This window comes from Petaurus breviceps, unplaced genomic scaffold (genome assembly GCF_028583685.1).
Source record: "Petaurus breviceps papuanus isolate PSGF00001 unplaced genomic scaffold, PetGlider_PUasm1.0 218, whole genome shotgun sequence".
Lineage (NCBI taxonomy): Eukaryota > Metazoa > Chordata > Mammalia > Diprotodontia > Petauridae > Petaurus > Petaurus breviceps.
The window spans coordinates 62,335-84,042 of record NW_027185872.1 but is presented as its reverse complement, the minus strand read 5'-3'; the positions used below and the strand labels follow the sequence as shown (position 1 = coordinate 84,042).

At 42.1% G+C, this 21,708-nt stretch overlaps 1 protein-coding gene across 11 annotated transcripts in view; it reads left to right on the top strand.

Annotated features, from left to right (window-relative positions):
- Positions 1 to 21,708, top strand: part of HDAC9 (histone deacetylase 9) — a 534,753-nt gene that overhangs the window by 479,641 nt on the left and 33,404 nt on the right. For all 11 annotated transcript variants that reach the window (XM_069094422.1, XM_069094416.1, XM_069094421.1 and 8 more), the window contains one exon: positions 6,963 to 7,081. In XM_069094422.1, the coding sequence (XP_068950523.1) occupies positions 6,963 to 7,081 (119 nt within the window). The remainder of the gene's footprint in view (positions 1 to 6,962; positions 7,082 to 21,708) is intronic.

Here is a 21,708-nt window from a genome sequence, read left to right as displayed (position 1 = left end):
TGAGTCAAATCTTTATTTTGCTTTGAAAAACTCAATCCCACCTTCGCTACTTGGTTGTTTCTTTCATTCTGTTTTGGGCCCATCCCCTTTGCTTTGTGAGTTCTGAATCTTGATTATTTCTCCAGCTTTGGGAGCCTGGTCTCCATTGCCCTTAGAAGACCGCTCAAGCTTCTCCAAGTGAAGACTTGTGTCATTGACCCCATTGGCCTTCTGGTGAATGAAGCCCAACACCTTTTCTCAGATGTGCATTTTTAAATGTGTAGAATAGCATACAAGGGATTAACCAGGAAGACATTTTTATTGAAAGAGAGTTTCTAGAGTTTAAGAAAAGGTAAAACAAATTCCTGAACCCCGAGTTAAGAGCCCCTGCTCTAAGTTGACCATTGCCATAGTGGGCACCTGATCTGATAGTAGAAAGGACATAATTAGTAAGGTATGTTTTGAGGTGAAACTATTAAGGAAAAAAAAGATCAAAGGAAAAGAATCCCAGGATCATAGGGCAATGTACTTAGAGTGAGAAGCCATCTTGAAGCCTTTGAAACCATCTTGTCCAAGCCCTCATTTTACCAATGAGGAAACTAAGTCCCAGTGAGGTTAAGAGACTTGCCCAGGGTCTCATACTGGTAGAGATTTTTTAAAAATGGAATTTGGTTTTGATTAAAGTAAAACATCCATTCTAGACTCATGGGGGGGGGGTGGGGGTCAGAGATTCTAAATTAGTGACCTTTTGGGATGAGAGAGCATTTTAGATGAAATCCAACTGTATCATTCTTATGAATGTGCCCAACTAGCTTTATCTGACTTACTCTGGCCCACTAGTAAGCATCCTTGGTGCTGCCTTTAGGAATGAAAAAGAATGCTCTGAAATTCATGTCCCAATTGGTTATATATAGGGTGATTTTCTAAAATTGGGCTTTCTTCTAAGTCATTCTCTCAAGTAGGGTCACTGTCCCTTTGGAATCACTTTGTTCAGCAGATTTCTTGCAGTGATAAAATCAGGGCAGAATGCAGCCCAGCCCCTACTGAGTTATTTCTGGACCGAATATAGTAAATGCTAGATTTATGGGGGTCAGACTAAAAGGTGTCCTCTCCAGGGTCTGCTACTGTGACCCTAGAAACTCTCTAGAATGGTAGAGTTAGGTGGGCCTGTAGGATCATAAGAATCAAAATGTAGAGATGGAAGACACCTTAGAGGTCACCTTGTCCATCCTCTCATTTTACACATGAGGAAACTGAGGCCCAGGACAGTTACATGACTGGCTCGAATTCCTATAGGAAATGGCAGATCTCAGATTTGAACCCACTTCTCTAACTCTGAATCTTAGTCTTTCCATGCAGCCTAATAAAACATTAGGCCCCATCTTAATCACTGTAGATTTGCCATTCTTTTGTTAGGTTAGCACCATCATGGGGCCATCTAGACCCATATGAGAGGGGGCAGTGTTGGGGAACAGGTTCTAATGAGCATCCCAAAGCTTCTACCATGGTCCCTGGGCTGTATTTACTGTTTCCTGGGTCTGCATTTGTATCATAATTGTTTTGTGAGGTGAGTAGATATTATTGTAGACAGGGCGCTGTACTGTGACATGGGAAGGCCTGAATTCAAATCTTGACTGAGATATATACTAGTGGTTTGTATGACCCTGAGTAAGTCACTTAATCTCTCTCAGCTTCATTTACCTCATATATAAAATGGGAGAAATAATAGCCATTGGTTGTTGTGGGGCTCAAATGAGATGGTATTTGTAAAGTTCTTTGCAAACCGTAAAGCATTATTTAAATACTGGTGGTTTCTTCTATTGAGGTGACGTGGACTTCACTTTCTGTAGACTTCACATTTACTGATAACTTGTTTTAGCTCCTGTTAAGGGGGCATTGAGCTGTCTGCATTGTGAGCCAAACTGCCAATATCATGCTTCCAAAATGAGACTTTGCTGAAAGTTAAGAAAATTGATTCACTTGGTGTATACTGAAAAAGAGTCACACAAAACCATGCCCCAATTTGGGGGAAATCTTTTGCTAAAAAGAAATCAATAATTTTCTACTGCATGGTAAAGAGGGCCTGGGCACAGGGAGAGTTTGGGATGCCAAAGAAACACAGAAAGTGGCCAACTGACCCAGGTTCTGGCTGGATGTGCCATGGGGACCTCCAGCGCAGCATGTCAGGAAGGAAATTCAATCTCTTTCCTCCCAAACCCAGCCCTCCTCCAAACTCCCCTATTCATCTCAGTGACATCACCTTTTCATCTTATTCTGTACTCAACCAGCACTAAAATATCATGAGAATTTCCATATACAAAATAGATGATGAACGAGGCTTGAATAATGAAAGTGAAAATCTCTGTTCCTTTAAGCTTGCTTTTAAACACACACACACACACATGTTCACGTCTAATGGTAGCCATTAAGTTCTAGGTTGGGGAGGGAGGAAGGGAAAAAGGAGAAAAAGAAGAAATTTACATGATAACTTTATTATATATTTAAAAGGAAAATCAAGTTGCACATAATAAATTTTCAGTTTTCTGCACAATAATATTTTTATTATACTATCTTCTAGAAATGCTTGTTTTATTCCATAAATTAAAAATAAAATATTTTTAAAGCATATAATTAATTTACCACATTACTTCAGAAGATTTACCATTTTCGAAGTAGCCCTGCTTTCTTCCTTTCAGAATGTCCTCCTTCTTCCTCACTACACACATGCATATGTACATGCATGTATACATACACGTATACCTACACACATGTGCGCTTCATATATGCATATGTACATGTATGTAAGGCACCCATATATGTACGTATGTATATACACACATATATCTCACGCGTCTTCCTCTTCCTCCATCATCACCATTGCTACCTCTTTCTCTTCCCCCAAATTAAAGTTAAAAATACATTATGAAAAATAATATATTCAAGTAAGATGAATCCATATATGATCTCTTTCTTCACCATCAGTCCTCACCTCCCAGGAGCAGGGAAGGAGCATGTTTCAGGGTGCCATCATTCCTTCCTTCAGTTAAATTTGTGACTTTGGAATTATCCTTGACCCTTTCCTCCCCCTTAATCCCCAGGCTCAGGTATTTTCCAATTTTTACTTATTGTACTTGGACAGCATTTTATTTTTTTCCTCCATCTCTTCTCCATGTACATGGTTCAGCCCCTCATCACTGCTTACATGGATTATGGCCTTCCGATTGGCCTCTCAGCTTCTAGCCTTTTGCCTCTCTGATCCATCCTCCTTGCTGCATTCGAATGCCTAAAACACAGCTCTGCCATAACACTCTCCTCTGCTCCTTTCTTCTTTGATGGCTCCCTCTTGTCTCTGGGATAGTCCCTAGCTAGCGATCTTTTGGAACAAGGGAGTTGGGAGAGGAAGGGAGACTTGAGACTGGACTTTACAGTTACATCTCTATTTCTAAGAGGTTTTGGAGGGGATGAGAGGCAGATGGGTTGAAGCTGCAGTTCTGAATTTCCAGATTTGGAGTTAGAAGACCTGAGTATGTAGTAAACCCTACTGTATACCAGGCACTATGGCAGAATCTGGGAGACAGGAGCAAGGAGTGAAATAGCCCCTACTCATAAAGAGCTTCTACCCCAAGAGAGGGGGATGGGACCAACCAATAAATACATATGCAAGGGGGTGGGGCAGCAAATACCTATAAAGTAAATACAGTACAGACATGAAGTCAGCAACAGATCAAATGAGATCTCACTCATTTGTGAGGTGTTTGGAAACCCTCAAAGTGCTATCTAAGTGTTCACTACAATGGTGATGATGATAACTGTGATTATATGTTGATAATGATGACAGTTGTTATTTTGGGAATGTTTATAGGCTGCCCCTGGTTTTGCCATTAGCCCTTGTTAAGACTAGCACAGTATATATGACCAGGCTCTGTTTGCTAAGCGCATTATTTCCTGGTCTTCATTTCATGTAGATTTACACATCCGTGTAAATGTAATAAATTCCATGTTGGATTTTATTGCTCTGGGCCAAAGACCGTTGGGGTATTGACAGAGCCCAGAGTTGCTCCTCAGAGATGGGTGATTGGCTTAGTGAGTTTCTGAGCTGGGGAACATTGACTGTTTCGGGGATCACATGGATGTGGAGTTTTGTCTGAGATTGGGGATAAAGACTAAGATCAATGAGGTAGAATAATCTACTGTGATGATTTTAAACATCCTCTTTCCTCTGGGACAAAAATGGATCAAATCTGTTCTTCCCATTGAATGGAGGGCTTTGATGACAGAGCCAAGAGTGAGAATCATTGAGGGTCAGAGTCGAGCAGAGAATAGAGCTGGGTCTGGATTCAGGAAGTCCCGAGATCCAATTCTGTTTTCAGACGCTAGTTATGTGACTTTGGCCAAGTCATTTAACCTCTTCTTGCCTCAGTTTCCTCAGACAAAATGAAGATATTATACTGAATGACCTTCAAGGCCCTTCTGGCTTTGAATATGATCCTATAAAGATTTCCATCATCCAGGGAGTGAATTGAACTGTTCCACACCCAAGACAACAGAAAATGAGATAAGATGTCTAGCAATAAATTGGGAGCTTGTTAGTTTTGGAGTGAGATATGTTATAGGGAGGCAAATAACAATAAGGATTAATGTGGTTTTTATGGACTAGAAAATTAGCAGATGTTGCCTTGGTTTCAAAAAAGGAGATCATTGGAGAAAACTAAAAAAAAGAAAGATAAGGGGCAGTTAGGTGGATAGACACACTGACTCTGGAGTCAGGAGGACCTGAGTACAAATCCAGCCTCAGACGCTTGACACAAGTAATAGCTGTGTGACCTTGGGCAAGTCACTTAACCTCAATTGCCTTGCCTTCCCCCTCATAAAAAATAAAAACAAAACATATAAATAAAAAGAAAGATAAATTAAGTTCTTAATTTTAATATAAATATAATTTAATATACACTATTTTAATATAAAGAGTTAGCATGAAGATTTTTTTTTGTCATTTTATTTCAATATTCATTTGTGCAAACATTTCATTGTGTTTTCCAAATATTTGTTAGTCTAGAAGTTAAATAGTGAATAGGTATAGTGGGAATGATCCATTGGAGAAAGAAATGACAAACCACCCTAATGTTTTTGCCAAGAAAACTATGCTATGCTATGACAGAGCCCAGAACAGCTATGGTCCATAGGTTCACAAAGAGTCAGATGTGACTGAATGACAATTCTAGTGGTAACAGTGGGTTAGGCCAGTGGACTGAAGTAGGTTTGTTTACTTTTTCTTTGGTTGTCTTTCTTAGGATTGAGGATGATTTGGAAAATTTCTTGTGTTGTAAGGAACTTTATCGTTCCCTTCTGAAGTCCAAGGGCACCCTTTTCTTTTATGAAGAAGAGGGCTGATCTAATATTTATCATCCTCAGTATCTCAGACATTGGCTGAGCTGGCACAGGTTTCATGGCACCTTGGCATCTGAGGTCTCACTCATTGTTTTTCGAGCAGCCAGACCCATGGACTTTCTTCTTTTTTGGACATGAAAGAAATGAATTCATTTAAAGTCTGAGACCAGCCTAGGGACAGACCATGAGTGGTAACTTCTAAAATGGCCCCACTAGATTTGAGATAAGGTCAAGAAAGAAAACATCGACCCCATTAAAAAGTAAGAATTGATGAAAGTAGCAGTCTGGATGTTGGCAAACTAGTGACTGGCCTTGGACTCAGGAAAACCTGGGTTCAAGTCCTGTTTCTCCCACATATTGGCTATGGGGCAATCATATATCTATCACACATCCTGGGCCAGTCACCTCTCTTCTCCCAGGCTTTCTTTATCACCCCAGACAGCTAGGACTGACATCCATTGATAGAGGGAGTTTCCACACTAGGAAGTCCTCACACTGATAGAATCACAGGTCCAAAACAATTAACTAGCATAAATGACCAAAATGAGTAAACAAAAGATGCAGCCATTTATTCCCCAATCCATGAGTTTGACTGAGTCTTTCACTGATGAGCTAAAATGGTCCATTGTGGAAAACTGGAAGGGGCTGTCTTGAGTGGTAGTGGGCTTCCCCTCATTCCACCAATTCAGGTCTAGCAAAGGCCAGATAATGTGCCCTTGTAGGCCATAATATGGAGGGGATTATTTCTCAGGCCTGGGTTGGATGAGACGGCGACATAGACTCTTTCGAAGTGTAATTCTGTGACTATTAGAGAGCAACGGAACTGCCTGAGAGTTCATCTCATAGCCTCCAGAGCCTTTCTGATGTTGGTGAAGGTGCCCTTCCTCTGCTCATGACTCCCCTTCCCCATTCCCCAATAGGCCAGGAGTCTCTGGAGCCGCCAAAAAGTTCTGCTGAGCCTGTGAGGCTGTTGGTTCCTCCTCTGACAAAGACTTCTATAAAATGGGCCCTTTCATCTTTGGGCATCCCTGATGATGAAGAGTGAGCAGCAGGAGCTTCTGGCATTAGGGTCTGCCAGCATGTGGAAATGGTGGACCTCATGGACAGGCGTAGTGTTTCCCTGCCCTTTACGAGGGCTCTGTCTTTGTCATTGTTATCTCTCACACCAGCAGGAGAGAGTAAAGCAAAGAAGACACCTTTTCTTTGGTCACATCCAGAGCTCTGTGAGCAGGGATCTGCCAAGGTTACGCATCTTTTCTCGGATTGCCCTGGAACTCATTTTTGGGTTATCACCCTCTATTGGGGAAGTGATGCATTGTATGATTGAGAGACAGTGTAGTCCAATATGAAGAATGTTGTATTGGGCTTTGTGTTCAAATCCTGACTGCCCCTCTCTTTCTATGTGACCTGGAGCAATCCACTTTACTTTTGTGGAATTAAATGACATCTAAAGACATTTCAGACCTTAAATCTGTGAACCAAACCCTTTATGAAAATAAGTCATGTTCTGAGGCACCATGGCTGGCTGTGACCCTAGGCGATGAGCTCAGACAGTTGGAGCTCTTTAGTGACTTCACTTTTCCTTCTGCTTTCAGAGTCCTCGGTCAGCAGCAGCTCTCCCGGGTCGGGCCCCAGCTCACCCAGCAATGGACCTGCCGCCAGCATGGCGGAGAGCAGTGAGGCTTTGCTTGTACCACCTGCTCCACACCCAGAGGTATGTTCTCTCTGCCAAGTGGGAATCAGCTCAAATCTAACATCGCCTCCCTTATTGCCAGACCTGCCCTTGCTGAGGAGGGTTTTCAAAGGATTGAACTGAATTCAGCAATCATCAGAGTGAGTCGGATAGGCTCCAGGCACTGTGCTAGAAGCTGAGAAGCCAAAGACAAGAGAGAAACACTCCCTGCCCTCACGAGCTGGATGCAGAGTGCATCCCATGTCTGGGGGACAGCCTGGGCAAGGACAGAGAGGTAACAAGGAGCAAATGAAGGCAGAATGCACAATTCCCTTGACTGATGGGGAGCCAAGCACCATCAAGCTGAAAGAGGTGGCTTGTGTTGACCACTCTGACAACAAGATCATCATTGGGCAATGACCAACCTTCTAGTGGTCAAACAGCCCCCTCTCCAGGAAGGCTTTGCTCATTCTGCTCAATACTAGGGTCTCTCCTCTGCTGGTCAGCTCCTATTTCTTATCCTGTATTTAATTTGCTCGGTACATAGGTGTTTGCTTGTTAGCCTCTCCATTAGAGGGTGAACTTTTTGGGGGCAGTGGCTGTCTTTTGCCTTTCTTTGTTGCCTCAGAGCTTAGCACAGTGCCTACCACATACCGTGTTTCCCCAATAATAAGACACTCTCTTATTAATTTTTTTGGACAGAAAAACACCAGAGGGCTTATATTCAGGGGAGGGCTTATTTTCAGGGGAGGGCTTATTTTAATGAACATTGACAGCAATTTTAATAAACAGGTAAATGTGAACAAAAAAATGTACCTTTATTCAATAAGCAAATCACTGGGGAAGAACAGGATGACGCGCTCACTGCTGCAGCTCTGATTGGATGCAGCTCGGAGCGTGGCGTGGGGGGACGGTGCATACAGAGGGTACCGTAATGTAGCGTGTAGCACAGGGGATCACCTTCACTACAGTAGCAATCTCAATAGGGCTTATTTTCGGGGGAGGGCTTATTTTAGAGGAATCTTACACAGTAAGGGGAGGGCTTATTTTCGGGATAGGTCTTATTATCGGGGAAACACGGTAGTAGGCCCTCAATAAATGCTTATTGACTGGCTAGCTGATGTCAGTTAGGCTTGGCCTTGAATGAAATGACATTAGGACCCACTGTCATACTCTTTAAGACTCCAAACTCACCTCTATGTCATGACAAATAAAACTTTAGAGAACTATTTAGCAAAGATTCATATTCTTTATCCAAAGATAGAGTATTCACAGACTATTTTTGTTGTTCAGTCATTTCAGTTTTGTCTGACCCTTCATGACCTCATAGCCCAGGGGTAGGGAACCTGTGGCCTTCAGGTCACATCTGGCTCTCTAGGTCCTCAAGTGCAACTCTTTGACCCCAAACTTCACAGGACAAATCCCTTTAATAAAAGAATTTGTTCTGTTGACCTTAGATTCACTCAAAAGGCCACACCCAAGGACCTAGAGGGCCACATATGGCCTTGAGGCTGCAGGTTCCCCACCCCTGTCATAGCCCCTCATTTATCACTATGAGGAGAGAGCCTGTGTCATAATTCTTCCTTAGTCCCAAGACTAGCCAAGAGGCACAGTTTGTTCATTGTTTTCAAAACTATTGTTTCCTTGAAATCCATGGGTCATGTTGAAGTGAGAACACAGGAAAGAAGCATTAGAGTCTGGAGAGTCAATGGGAAGTGTGACATCTGTGGAGCAGAATTGTAGGATTGGAAGCATGAGACACAATGGTGAATGAAGGATCTATTGGACAGAAATGGTCTGAAAAATGGCAGACACTGACTAGATGAATCCTTTCTATTGATAAACAAGCTTTTCCTTGATATTGGATGGGCTGGAATTGGTGCTGTACAGAGGTCCTTCAGTGGGATACAATTGCCACATGCTATTGATTGGACATTTTCAAGAGGAAAACGAAAGTTTCTCATTAACTCATCTAAAAGTTCCTTCATAAGAGGAAGTGTGGAGTAGCATATGGAAAGTGAACCACAGAGGCAGGAAGACTTGGGTTCTCCAACACATATTGACCATGTGACTTAGGCAAGTCATAGAACCAGCCCCCCAGACAACCCTTGAAAAAGACGAGTAGCAAAGCAGGGGGCAATGTGTATCTGTAAAGTCCCCTAAACCAATGGATTTTCACGCCTGGTCTGAATTCCAGCCCATTCCTATCTCGAAGAGTAATCCTTCACACTCATTTTTATGTTGTTTGTTGGTTTTGCTAACAATTGTATAGTATAATAGAACATTAGCCTCTTGAGAATTGGGCCCAAGCTTAACCACCAAGTAGCTACATGATTGTATCTCTTGGGGTTTTAGTTTCCTAATGTACACAATGGAGTTATGGGACTAGATCCATTCCTATCCCGTCACTAAATGACTAAGACTTGAATAGTTAAGTTCTTGTTAGAAGTTTGACATATTTTCCAAAGAGAAAAGAAGAATGAAGTAGAATTTTTAACATCACAATGACTGGCCTTTAAGCAGGGGACAGGACTGCCCCCAACCCCCACCTCTGATTTGAAAGATGAGGAATGGTACAGAGGAGGTTAAAGGGCTGGCAGAGATGTTTTACAGGGTTGTAATGGCAGGGAAGGGAGGAAGAAAAACATCTCTGATTCACCCCAAGAGAGACAAGGTGTCTCTCTCATACAACTTCTTGTGATTTTAATATAGCTCAGGGCTAATGACATCAGGAAAGAGGTCATTAGGTTGTATGAGAAGGAGGAAAAACCCAAAGGAAAGCTAGTGGTCTCGGCCATAAATTTGAGAAGTGTTCCAAATTGGCCAAAAAAGGGAAAAAAATAAAATCTTGCCCAAATACCAGCGACATTAGGTCCTTGCTGTCTTTACCTCATGTGGTGATGGAGTCTCTGGGCTAAGAGAGTCCTTGGAGACATTCTCATCAAAGCCCCTTATTTTAAAGACAAGGAAACTGAGGCCCAGATGCTTTCCCCTTGCTATAATAAGAATGACAGTAACAACAATTCTGTCTGGACTCTGAACCATCATGTAACCTTACCCCGTATTCCTGAAGGTTTACACTTTCCTCTGAGGCTCACACCAGGACTGGAACAAAGCTGGGGAGGGATCTTCTCTTTCTTTTGTAAATGGGAAAAGTAGGCATTAGAACTCAACTTGTTTGAGTTCCCCAAATTAGCTTGTTCCATAGTCAAGACTGGAACCCGGGTTTCCTGTGTCCTAATATAATTCTCTGCTTGATTGTGCCTTGTAACCTGTTGATTTAAATACCCATGTTTTTGTGACTTAGACTTTTGAGGTAATAAGGGGAAGCTAGGTGGTATGGTGGGCAGTGCTCTGGACCTGGAATCAGGCAGACCTGAGAACAAATCCAGCCCCAGGAGCTTATTAGGTGTAGGACTCTGGGAAAGTCCCTTAACCTCAGCCTCAGTTTCCTCATCTGGAAAATGGGGAGAATAATAGCATCTGCTTCCCTCAATTGTTAGGATCAAATGAGATATTGGTCAAATATATTACAAACCTTAAAGTACTATGCAGACATTATTACTTTTGAATAGTGTTTTGTCTTCAGATGGAAGGCACCACGTTCCTAATATTTATACATAGGTGTGATTTCATCCTAGCATTAGAAAATGTGAGAGTATCGTAGCCTCATCCTTTCTTTAAACTCTCGGATCTTCAGGTATCTCATCGGTCACTATAGGATCATCATAATAATAGCAAAAATAATAATCAACAATAACTCACATTTATAGAGTACATTGAGGTATCTCCTTATTGCCAGGCTTGGCAGCAGGCTGACCTGAATCTGACTGTGTGACACTAAACAATGCACTTAACCTCTGACTTCCTCATCTGTAAAATGAGGCTAATAATGGCACCCACCTCCCAGGGTTGTTGTGGGAATCCAACTCGATAATATATGTCGTGTGCCTTGAGAACCTTAAGCACTCTATATACTTAAGCTATTATTGTTTTTACTTTTGGTTTGGAAAGCGTAGTCTTTGGGACACCCCTGGTAGTGATGTGAAGTGTTGCGCCCATTTTGGAGATAAAGAGATTGAGATTCTGAGGGTTCTGTATCTTAACCCCGATCGCTCACACCCAGATCTCTTGCCTTGCAAGGGTATGTGATGGTAGATTGGCCTTGCACAGAGGTTACCAAGCTTGTGCTTTATAAATATCAAGGTGTTATAGAAATGTGAGTTTTCTTGTTAGAATAATTGCTTAAATGACCATCGGTGTTATTATTTATCCTAAGAAATCCAAAGCCCAAAGGGGTGAGTAACTCTCTTGAAGTCTTGGCAGGACCAGGATTAGCTTCCAGATCTCCTTAGGATGGGGTGAATGTTCTTTCTTTCCATCACATCCTCTGTTTTTCAATTTCATTTTATTTTGAGGCCATTTTAATTATTTCCTAGAAACTGCACTATTCTGAGCAGGCCATGCAGACTCTCAGTAGCAGAATTGTTTCTTGTTAGAATGATTGATGTTAGTGGGACCCACCTAGGAAGTAGCATTGATTCCTTGTGTACAATGGTGCTCCCATCTTTTTTTTTCAGACATGTCTCCATTTTGTATTCAATACTTCCTTGAATGGCATCTCTCTGACTGCTGGGGCTCTTGGGAGCCAGTGTAGAGTATAGAGAGAAGAACTTGGAATTTGGAGTCAGATGATCTGAATCTGAGTCCTGATTCTACCATACTCACACAGTGACCTTGGACAAGTCAATTATCTTTCTTTCCAGTTGAACTTGAGGGTCTCTAACATTAGTCCTTCAATCAATAAGTATTCATTAAGAACCAACTATGGGCTAGGCATTCATTGGGCAAGACATGACTAATAAAGCAGCCCTTACTTACCAGAGACTCATATTCTACTAGAGTGGAAATAAGATGTAGAAAGATATAGATATGTACACGCATATGTGTGTATATATATGTATGTGTGTGTATATATGTATGTGTGTGTATGCACGCACACACCGTTGATGGCCCTCAGGATCACATTCACCATGCTATCTGGTACAGTAGATAGATCACCCACTTGAGCTGAAATTCTGCCTTTGGCACATTCTGACTGTGAGATCCGTGGGGATCATTTTGCTCCTTAGGGCATCAAAACACAAGATGCCAATTTGCAAAGCTCTCCCCCCTTTCCAAAAAAGTGATTTTGCTATTCAGAATGATGAACTGAATAATTATGGATGTAGCTTTTTCTTCTGTATGTATTTCCATAAATAGAGATATGCACACATATCAAAATAGCTGATTAACGTAAACCATTGTGAGGAGAAAAGAAATGTGCTAAAGAGGAAAGCAAATATATAGAAAAGGAAATCATGTTATCTTGTTATTGTCAACACCTTTATTGTTTAGTTTAAACCAAGCAAAATAAATGCCTCCTGTTGCGTATACACAGTTGAAGGTTTTTTGTTTGTTTGTTACATTTATTTAATTTTTTTTAATCAGCAAAACTCTACCTCCTGTTTCCCCCTAACTCCTTTCCCTTTGGGAACAAGAGAAAAACAAAGCTCGTCACAAACTTGCACAGTCAAACAAATGAAGGGTCTACCTTGGCCATTAAGCTTTAAACCAAAATGAAGACTGCCAATGCAACACAGAAACCTGGGAGAGGCTGATGACAAAGTGCCAGCCCGCTTCCAGGGAGCTGAGCTTGATCTGTTTCCCTAGGGGTGATGGCGCACTCAGTGAGCGTCTCTGCAGCATTGGATGGTCTTTGTTTGGCTTTAAGATTTCATATTCCTTTGGAATTGCTGGGACTCAATGCAGCTTCAGTCTTCATGGCACATCCCCATCGCTGGAGCGAGGACTATCTCAGGTTGTGTCTTGTAAAAGACTCATATTTAGAGATGTGACTTCAACATGGGATGACGGCCCCATTGTTGGAGAGGGCTACTTTCTGCCATGATCTTTGCCCGTATGGGTGAATCACAAATCCCCATAAGCACCTGCAAGGTCACTGGGGTGGCTGCTCACCTTTTCTTGCCAGCTTGAGGCATCCCTTTAGATGGGCCCCAGCCAGACACACCACCATGCCTTCCAGCGCTTCCCCTGCACCCCCATCATTCTTGAAAATACCAGAAGGAAATGTGATTTATCCACGTTTGACTTGGGGGAGGTATTTCTCCAGGTCAGTGCTAGGACTTTCACCCCCAAGCTGGGATGACTGGTTCAGTCACAAGCCTGGACTCTTTTATAATGAATTAATTGTATGTGTGAACTGTGATCCAAGAGGCCAGGTGCAGGGACCTCTGCACTGAGTAGTAGCCTCTCAGTGGCCCAGAACAAGAAATGTCTCCCTGATGGTTAACATGTGGGCTTCACCTTGTTGCCTTTAGCAGAGGACAGCCACATAAGTCAGTCAGGATGAATGGGAAGAAAACAGAGTTCAAACAAAGCGTGTCTAGCAGAATGAATTCTTAAACTGCCTTTTTTTTATCTCTGAGGAGGAAACAGTGAATAAATGGAAATAGACCAAGAATGGGCATGATTACTACAAAAGAGTACCAGGTTTAATAAGATTGCCCTGTAGTGAGTGGAATTCTACTTTGCGTGGGTAAATGCATTCCAGTTATGGTTTACATGATCCAAACTGATTGACTTAGCTCATTTGAGGATGTAGTAAGTGTTTTTTCCTGAACACCAAAGATTATATGCTTCAATAACACACTACCACCCAGCTGCTGTACTGTTCAATTGGAGGTTCCACTGAGATCACATATGACACTGACACCTTGAACCTTATCATCACTTGTCTTCCTTAATGGGATTCCTCTCAACTGGTGATAATCCTTGTGCCCTCATTGCTAATGATTATCAAATTCTCACCCCCTCTTACTTTCCCCTTCCCATTACTATGGAATCCCCCAACTGCTAAGGCACAAAACTCTTCCCCCAACTCCTGCTTTCGGCTCCTTTGTTCCCATCCACCACAATGCATTCCCCCACGGCCTTGTCCTGCTCTGTATCTGACTGCTCCTTCCCTTGTGCCCTGTGGATCTCTCACTCTATAGTTAATAAGCCTCCTTTCATTTTTTGCTTCATCCCATCTTACAGAACTTGGACGTGGCTGCAGAAAAGTGAGACAGGCATAGGTTAAAGTGATTGACCCAGGACCACACAGCCAGCGAGTGTCCAAAGTGGGATATGACACAGGTCTTCTTGGTTCCAAAAGCCATGCTTTACCCATGCTACTCAAATCATGCCTCTGGTGAGGCATCTTGACCTCTCTGGTTACTGTCTTGTGGAAGCTTTGAGCATGGATGTTCCGCCATTTTTCCATGGATATCAACACTACAATTCTGGCATTTTGGTTGCATTTTCTTTGATATTTATTTTAACAGAAGCCAAACAGCTGGTTTATTTCTAGCTGAGCATTAGCTGCTGGCCTTCCACTGCTGTTTATTTAATCATATTTTCCCTTCGCAGATACACAAGTACAAAAGTTCCTAATAATAAGGTTAAGCATTCTAGAATCGCCCCAAATGTCACTCACTTTGCCCTGTTCTCGTCTGACTCATTTTCCTGTTGTTACATAATCGCTGTTGTGACATTTGCAGAAAGTGCTGTGTTCCCTCTTGAGTAGGTGGGGAGCCAGCCATGGCTGAATTGACAGGAAATAAGGCACTTTGTGGGGGGGGGGAGGGGGGACTGTTGGAGATGAAGGTTGCCATGAGACAAGAACCATTTACTGAGAATAGAGTGAGGCAACCTTGTAAAACAATATTGTTAATGAAATGTTGATTCTTTAAAGGCCCGTGCTCAAACATTTCAAGGTGGTTTGGCACCTCAGCTTTGATAGGCTTGTGTATGTTTTTTGAGGTTCAGTGTTGGGGGAATTATAAAAATGTAAAAAATTGTGATTATATTGATCTTAATGATCTCCTTTTAATTAGGTGGGGATTTTAAGTCTTCCCAAAGTCATCTGAGTGAGCTTAGAAGTAGCACAATGATCTTTATTAAAGTTGTTATTATCTTCATACTGCAGTTGAGGAACCAGTCTCCAAGATGGCAAGTGAAATGTCCATGGTGGCAAAAGCTGTGGGAGACAAATTAACTTTTCACTCCCATTTCCACATGGACAAACTGAGGTTGAATATTGTTGACTTTTTGTGACCCAAGGGAGGTTGAGGCTGGAATCCAGAACTTCTGCTCTCAAATTCTGGGGGCCCTAGATAGACATAGGTACATGGAATTGGAAGGAGACCTGGGTCCAAACTTCATTTTACAGCTGAGAGCACTGAGGGCTCAGAAGGTTGATGTGGATGGCCTAAGGTCACATGACAAGCCAGTGGCAGAACCTGGACTAGAAATCTAGACTTTTGCCTCATTGACCAGTGATGGTTCCAGCTTACCTCCCTTGAACACATCTGCCCTGTGTGCTAAATAAGCATTTCACAAAAATAGGCTCCTGTAATCTCTCCATCCTATTTCTGTCTCTTCTCCTTTGCAAGTTCAACATTTCACAACTAAAGCTTTGAATGTGTCATTTCCCCAGGGTTTAAAAATGTGGTTCTACTTATCTCCATAGGGATATTTTAACAATTGTCCTTGAAACTGGCCTCGTGTCCCATGTTTAGTAGCAAAATACACAACCACTAGCCAAGATTCAGTTGTTGGATTTATAGATTTGTGATGGCCATCCTTTGTTGTGTCTTTTTTATTTGTTTGTTTTTGTCGTAGAGGTACTCTGAGCAGGAAATTAGTATAAATCTAATAAAATAAACACAAATTAATAAGATTGAGGTCACTAGTTAATTATCTATGTAACCCAATAACAAAAAAATTCTAGTCTTTCAGATGATACTGAGAGAGGAAAATGAGAAAATCAGTAGACCTTTACCTGCTATTTAGACATTTCAGTTCTTCTATTATCTTTATAGGCTTATATTATTGCACTCTGTCTGGGTTATTATCCTGGCCCATATTTAAATTGGGATGGTGGTTCCTTAGAGAGCAGCTGGATACTTTTTTCTTCGGGATTTTAGAGATAATCCTGAAGGGTGAGGATTTATAATAATATAGTAATTGAGCCCCCATCAGTTGTGTTCCCCTGATACCGGTTGACAACAATGAATTTTTACAAAGGGCTTTTTACTGAGGAGGTGTAACAAGGACAAAAGTTAGAAAGTCATTCCCCAAACCCTGGGCTGTGCTTTCTGAAGTCGTCATTCCCAGAGACAATGGGCTCAGACGAGGGCAAAGATCGTCACGCTCATATTTACAGAACAGAAACATGTGGACCCTGGGAGGTACCTTCAGATGGCTGTCCCTGGAAGTTACTCTTCCTCCTCAAGTTCCCTTCTTGGCTCCTAGACTGACCCAAAAGCTCCTCAGCAGTATATGGCTCTGATCCCTCAAGTGCTTGTGGCCAGAAGGCTCACCAAGACTCTACATGCTGGGTTGAACGGAGGCAGGGGTTACTGCATATATATGATCTGTATGACTCACCAGGAGGGGCAAATCATGTGTTTTCTAAGGCAGGGGTTCTTAATCAGAAGTCTATAGTCAATCGAGGGGTTAGGAAGTGGATTTCAGGGAGTCCATAAAACTTGAATAGGGAAAAATGTATCTTTATTTTTGCTAACCTCTTACTAAATTTTAGGGGTTCCTTCAATTATAAATGTGGATAGCACAAATTATTCTGAAAAGGAGTCTATGGGTTTTATTAACCTGCCCAAAATATTCATGACACACATATACACACAGATGTCAAGACCCCCTGCTCTAAGCACTTCACCCTCATGGCAATAGGATCATAAATTTAAGTCTGGAAGTTAAAGCTTGTTCAGCATAAAGATCATTCCTGCACCACCCATTTTGCACATGAGGAAATTTAGACAGAAATGGAAAGTGACTCTTCCAGAGTCTCTTTGAATTGTATCTTCCACATTTTAACTTCCTACAGGCAACCTTATGATTAGCCTCTCTTCCAATTTAACAGAACTAATCATTCAATCAATGCAGTTATTGTTCACCTACTATATGCCAGGCAATGGTCTCAGTTCTGGGAATAAAAACCTGGAATGTAAAAAAGTCACTGCCCATGGTGAGCTTTCATTCTAATGGGGAAGTCAGCAAGTATCTGACTAGCTAAGAGAATGAAGACAAATAAATATGGTGTTAAGTGGGAGAGCAGTAAAAGTTGGGGGAAATGGGAAAGTTTTTAAGTAGCAAGGTGTCTTGAAGGTAGAGAAGGAGCCTGTGAGACACAGGTAAGAAACATATGCATTCCAGACATGGACACATAGCGCCATTGGGTGGAGATGTGAGACAAAGGGTCATGTGAGAGGAAAAGAGAAAAGGCTAGTTTGACTGAACTCAAGATGGGGTGAAGGGGAACAATGTACATAAGACAGAAAGGTTGGGGTCATGTCGTGAGGGACTTTCAAAGCTAAACAGTGGAGTCTGTATTTTATCCTGGAGGTAATAGCAAGCCATTGTTGTTGATTAAGTAGAGGACAAGATGGTCAGATGTGAGCGTAAGGAAAAGCACTTTGGGCAGCACCTGGTCCTCTGGTGATGTCCATATGGACCTTCCTGTTTCTCAGTGTCTTGCTTGTTAGCCCTTGGATGGGCCGAGTTCTGCTGGCATAACCTTGGTCAGCCCTGGATCACCTGGGCAGTGCCATTATGAAGTTTTGGAACAGGACAGTACCTGTGCAATACTGGCATGCCAAGAGGATAATTAGAACGTTAAGTACTCACACAGTGTCTATTATCACTTAGAAAGAGCAGGGCAGTGAATAGGATGCATTGGATTTCAAGTCGAGATCTGGGTGGGGGAGGTTGCTGTGGCAGGAGCATGGCGCCCGTTCCTCTAAGAGACAAAGCCATTTGCTCTATGGTGGGTAGTGATACTGTGTGGTATGTAAGGAAAAATATGTGGATAGCCAACGAGTTATTCCTGTTCTTTTCCTTGAAAGTAGCCTAGCAGACTCACTGGGAAAGATTCTATCATGCGTATTTTGTAGTAGAGAATTTTCAGAAATTTCACCTGCTCTCCTCAATCCTTATTCTACCCCCAATAGTTTAAATGGAAATATTTTGCTACATGTATAAAGTCAAATTATAGAATAAGAGATTTTGAAACGTATGGGAACTTAGAGGCCATTTTGTCCAGCCATGTTATTGACCAAATTAAGAAACTGAGGCATAGAGCTTGTGTAATTTACCAAAGATCACAAGGATCATTAAAAAGAAGAGGCAATTGCTTACATTTTATGCTTTTCATAGAATCGTAATATTGGGTCATAGCCTTATAGGGAGGATGGAAGCAGAAGAGAAGGGCCTGTGGGGGTGGGAGGACTTCATTTTGGGGAGCTTTATGTGTGCCTCAGTATGCCCATGCCAAGTTTCTCAGCCATGGGAGGAAGGGCTGTCCTGTGAACCAGCCAAGGGAAGTGTCTGCTCTCCCCAATTAGGAAAACCAATGTTCTTAACAGAGGTGTTTATTTTTTTAATTAGACTGGTCTCCATTGCTAAGGGCGCAGTGAAGGAGACAGTATTTTCTATTTCTTCTCCTCTACTCTGATCTTACTGTTCAGGTGACTCTTGCATCTTGAATTCAGTTTTGGGAAATTTAGTGAGAAAAAAAAGCAGGGAGTTTTCCTTTTGTTATGGTAAAGAAATGCAGAGAAAGGTGGTGAGCTAGTACCAAGCATCAGCGTGTCCACTTGCTTCTAGATAACCTTAGGATGGAGTGTCCCCCCATTCCCGACAGTCTTTTCTAGATACACTATTAAAAGTTTTGTTTTTATGACATTACATATTATCAGGATGTTGTAAAGTTAATGAGGGTATCGATGTTGGAATCAAAAAATGTCGAATATTGTGTGCCAGTCTAAGTCTGGCTTTGCTTGTAATTCATAAATGAGGAGTATCTTGTTCTTAAAAAGAAGCCCCTCTGAGATGTCAACAGAGAATCCCACATGGGACCTTTCATGGTTATTGTCTCATCTGCAAACAAACTGTATTGCAAGGTTATGTTTTGGAATAACATCCTGTGTTGGGAGCTGCATCAGTCTTCAGTGACATTCTGAGCTCACATCGTGCTAATGTGAGTCCCTTCCCCCAGTTAATTGATATCCCAGGTTTGTCCAGGGGAAAATCTACAGCTCCCTACAACATGCTTGACAAGTTATTATATTTACTTTAGGCTGAGCTGGTGTGTGCCGCCTCCCTCTTGAAGGTGGTCCATTATTGGAGTCCCATATGCTTTCTGTTTGGGAAGAAAGCAGTCCTTGGGCCGTATGGCTACATGTAGTATTCTCTTTCAAGGATGTGGGTCTCTGGGGGACGATATCATGCCACAGTTCCCAAGTCGAGTCAGACCTTTGTAACTCTCATTGTGTAAAAGTTCTGGGAGGGAAACAAGAATTAAACAGAAAATGTAATTCAAGGAACCATATTAGGCTCCATGTGGGAAAACAGGACTCTGAGCAACAATTACGAAAGGTATTTTGTCATCATAAGCTCTGTGATACATGGCTGTTCAGGGATTGTTGTTAGACATGAAGCTCTGATGGCAGGGGGGTTCCTGAACATCCATCAGTCTCTCTCTCCCCTCCACCCCTTTTCTCTCAAAAGAATTGTCCTCTTTATAAATATTCTGCAGAATTTCAAACAAGAACATGCTCATCCTTTTGAATCTATGTAGAAATATTTAAACTAGACTTACAGCAAATCAGCCCTTCCAGAGGAGTATTGAAGAATAATGGTAAACAGAGTGATGGACCACAGAGTCAGAGAAAATGGAGTTCAGATCCCAACTGTGATTCATTTTGGCTGTATGACTGTTGGCTTGGTGGACCCAACCTTTCGATGGACATCCCACCTCCCAGGGTTGTGCTGATATCCAGGGATTGAATATATGTAAAATGCTTTGTGAACTTTCTAGCACCATGGATCTAGATGTCTGCTGTTGCTGCTGATACTGAATATGCATGAATAGAGCAAGATTGGCTAGGTGACCCTCTAACTAAGGGATATAAAGTTGAGCTGTGAAATCATCAAGTTCCTTTCCCTGTCCTTTGCCGTTTCCCACAATGGCCCCAGTGACCATCTTCTCTCCACACTGTTGTACACCATCTACTTTCTTCCCTGGGTCTCTAGGCTTATGCCTGATGAGAGGTCACTCTATAAGTCAGTTTCCACCCCCAGAGGATGCATTCCATTTTCCTACCATGTTGGTGGGCATATTAACTGTGCCCTCCATGCACATACCAACAATTTCTAAATCTTTTTCTGGGAACACTAATAAAAAAACTCTACCATTCTTGGTGAAAATTGTCAATTATTCGATATTTATTGAATCTACTACGTGTCAGGAACTGTCAACAAATTTCCCTAGGACTTCAGTCCCTGTGGCTTCCTGGGCCACTGCTCCCTGATGGACATCATTATCCCCTGCTGGAATGTAAACTTCTCGAGGGCAGGAAATGTCTTGTCTTTTCTTATTTTTATTTCCCACACTTAGTACATTGCTTTTGTTTCCATTCACTCACAATTTTAGAAGGGCCAGATACCCTGAGTACCTGTACTTTAAGATAGCAGTTTTATCTTGGGTAGAGACTGGTATAGTGTAAAGGCCACTGGGCTAGGAAGACACAACAGATACCTGAGGTCAAACCCCACATCTGACACTTCTGAGTTATGTGCCCATGGCCAGTCATGACTTCCACAAGACAGAGGTCTTTCTTTCGTAAAAGTGGAGCTGGCAACTCCCTCAGGGGCATGCTGGATGACTTACCTGAGAAAGCATCCAACGCTCCATAAATGCCAGGAGTGATTGTGCAGTTTCCTAAGAAGAAAGGAGCTAGATGAAGGGAGTGGTAGCAAGGAATAGAATCTTTCCAGAAGGCTCTGGAATAGGATGTATGTATTCAATGGGGAACGTTCACGATGGCTCAGGAGCTGTAGAAGCACCGTCCTCTTTCTGATCTGGTCCTGGTAACTTCAGGACAACACAGATGAAAATGCAGTTCAGGGGGCATTCATCAAGCAGGCAAAACAAAAACACTTCTTGCCCTCAAATCATTTGCAGTCTCTTGGGAGAGGGAGAGTACCAGGTGGTGCAGTGGACAGAGCAAATAACCTGAAATTAGGAAGACGGGAATTCAAATCTAGCCATTGATACTGATTAGCTGTATGATCATGGGCAGATTCCTTAATTTCTCAGGTTCAGTTTTCCCATCTGCAAAATGGGGATAATAAACAGCATCTACTTCACAGGGTTGTTGTGAGCATCAGATGAGATCCCATGTTATAGTTACTCTGCAAATTCACAAGCACTATATAAACTTTAGCTGCTATTACTACTATTTTATTTCTATATATCTATATGTAACAAAGCCAAAATGAAGTAAATACAAATTAGTGAAGGCAGAAGTACTAGTTGTAGGATCTGGAAACAGGCAGAAGGAGAGACAAAGAAGGCCATCCATTGAGGCTCATGGGGGAACTGGGGATTCCCAGTGGTAGAGCTGAGGAGGGAGGATACTGCAGCCACCGGGGCATCGACAATCTATGCAGTGATCCATAGAAATGGAAATTAGAATGTTGTGTATGGGTGCCGGGGGCAGGAATGTGAAATCAGTCAGGGAAGGGGGTTGGAGAAAGATTGTGAA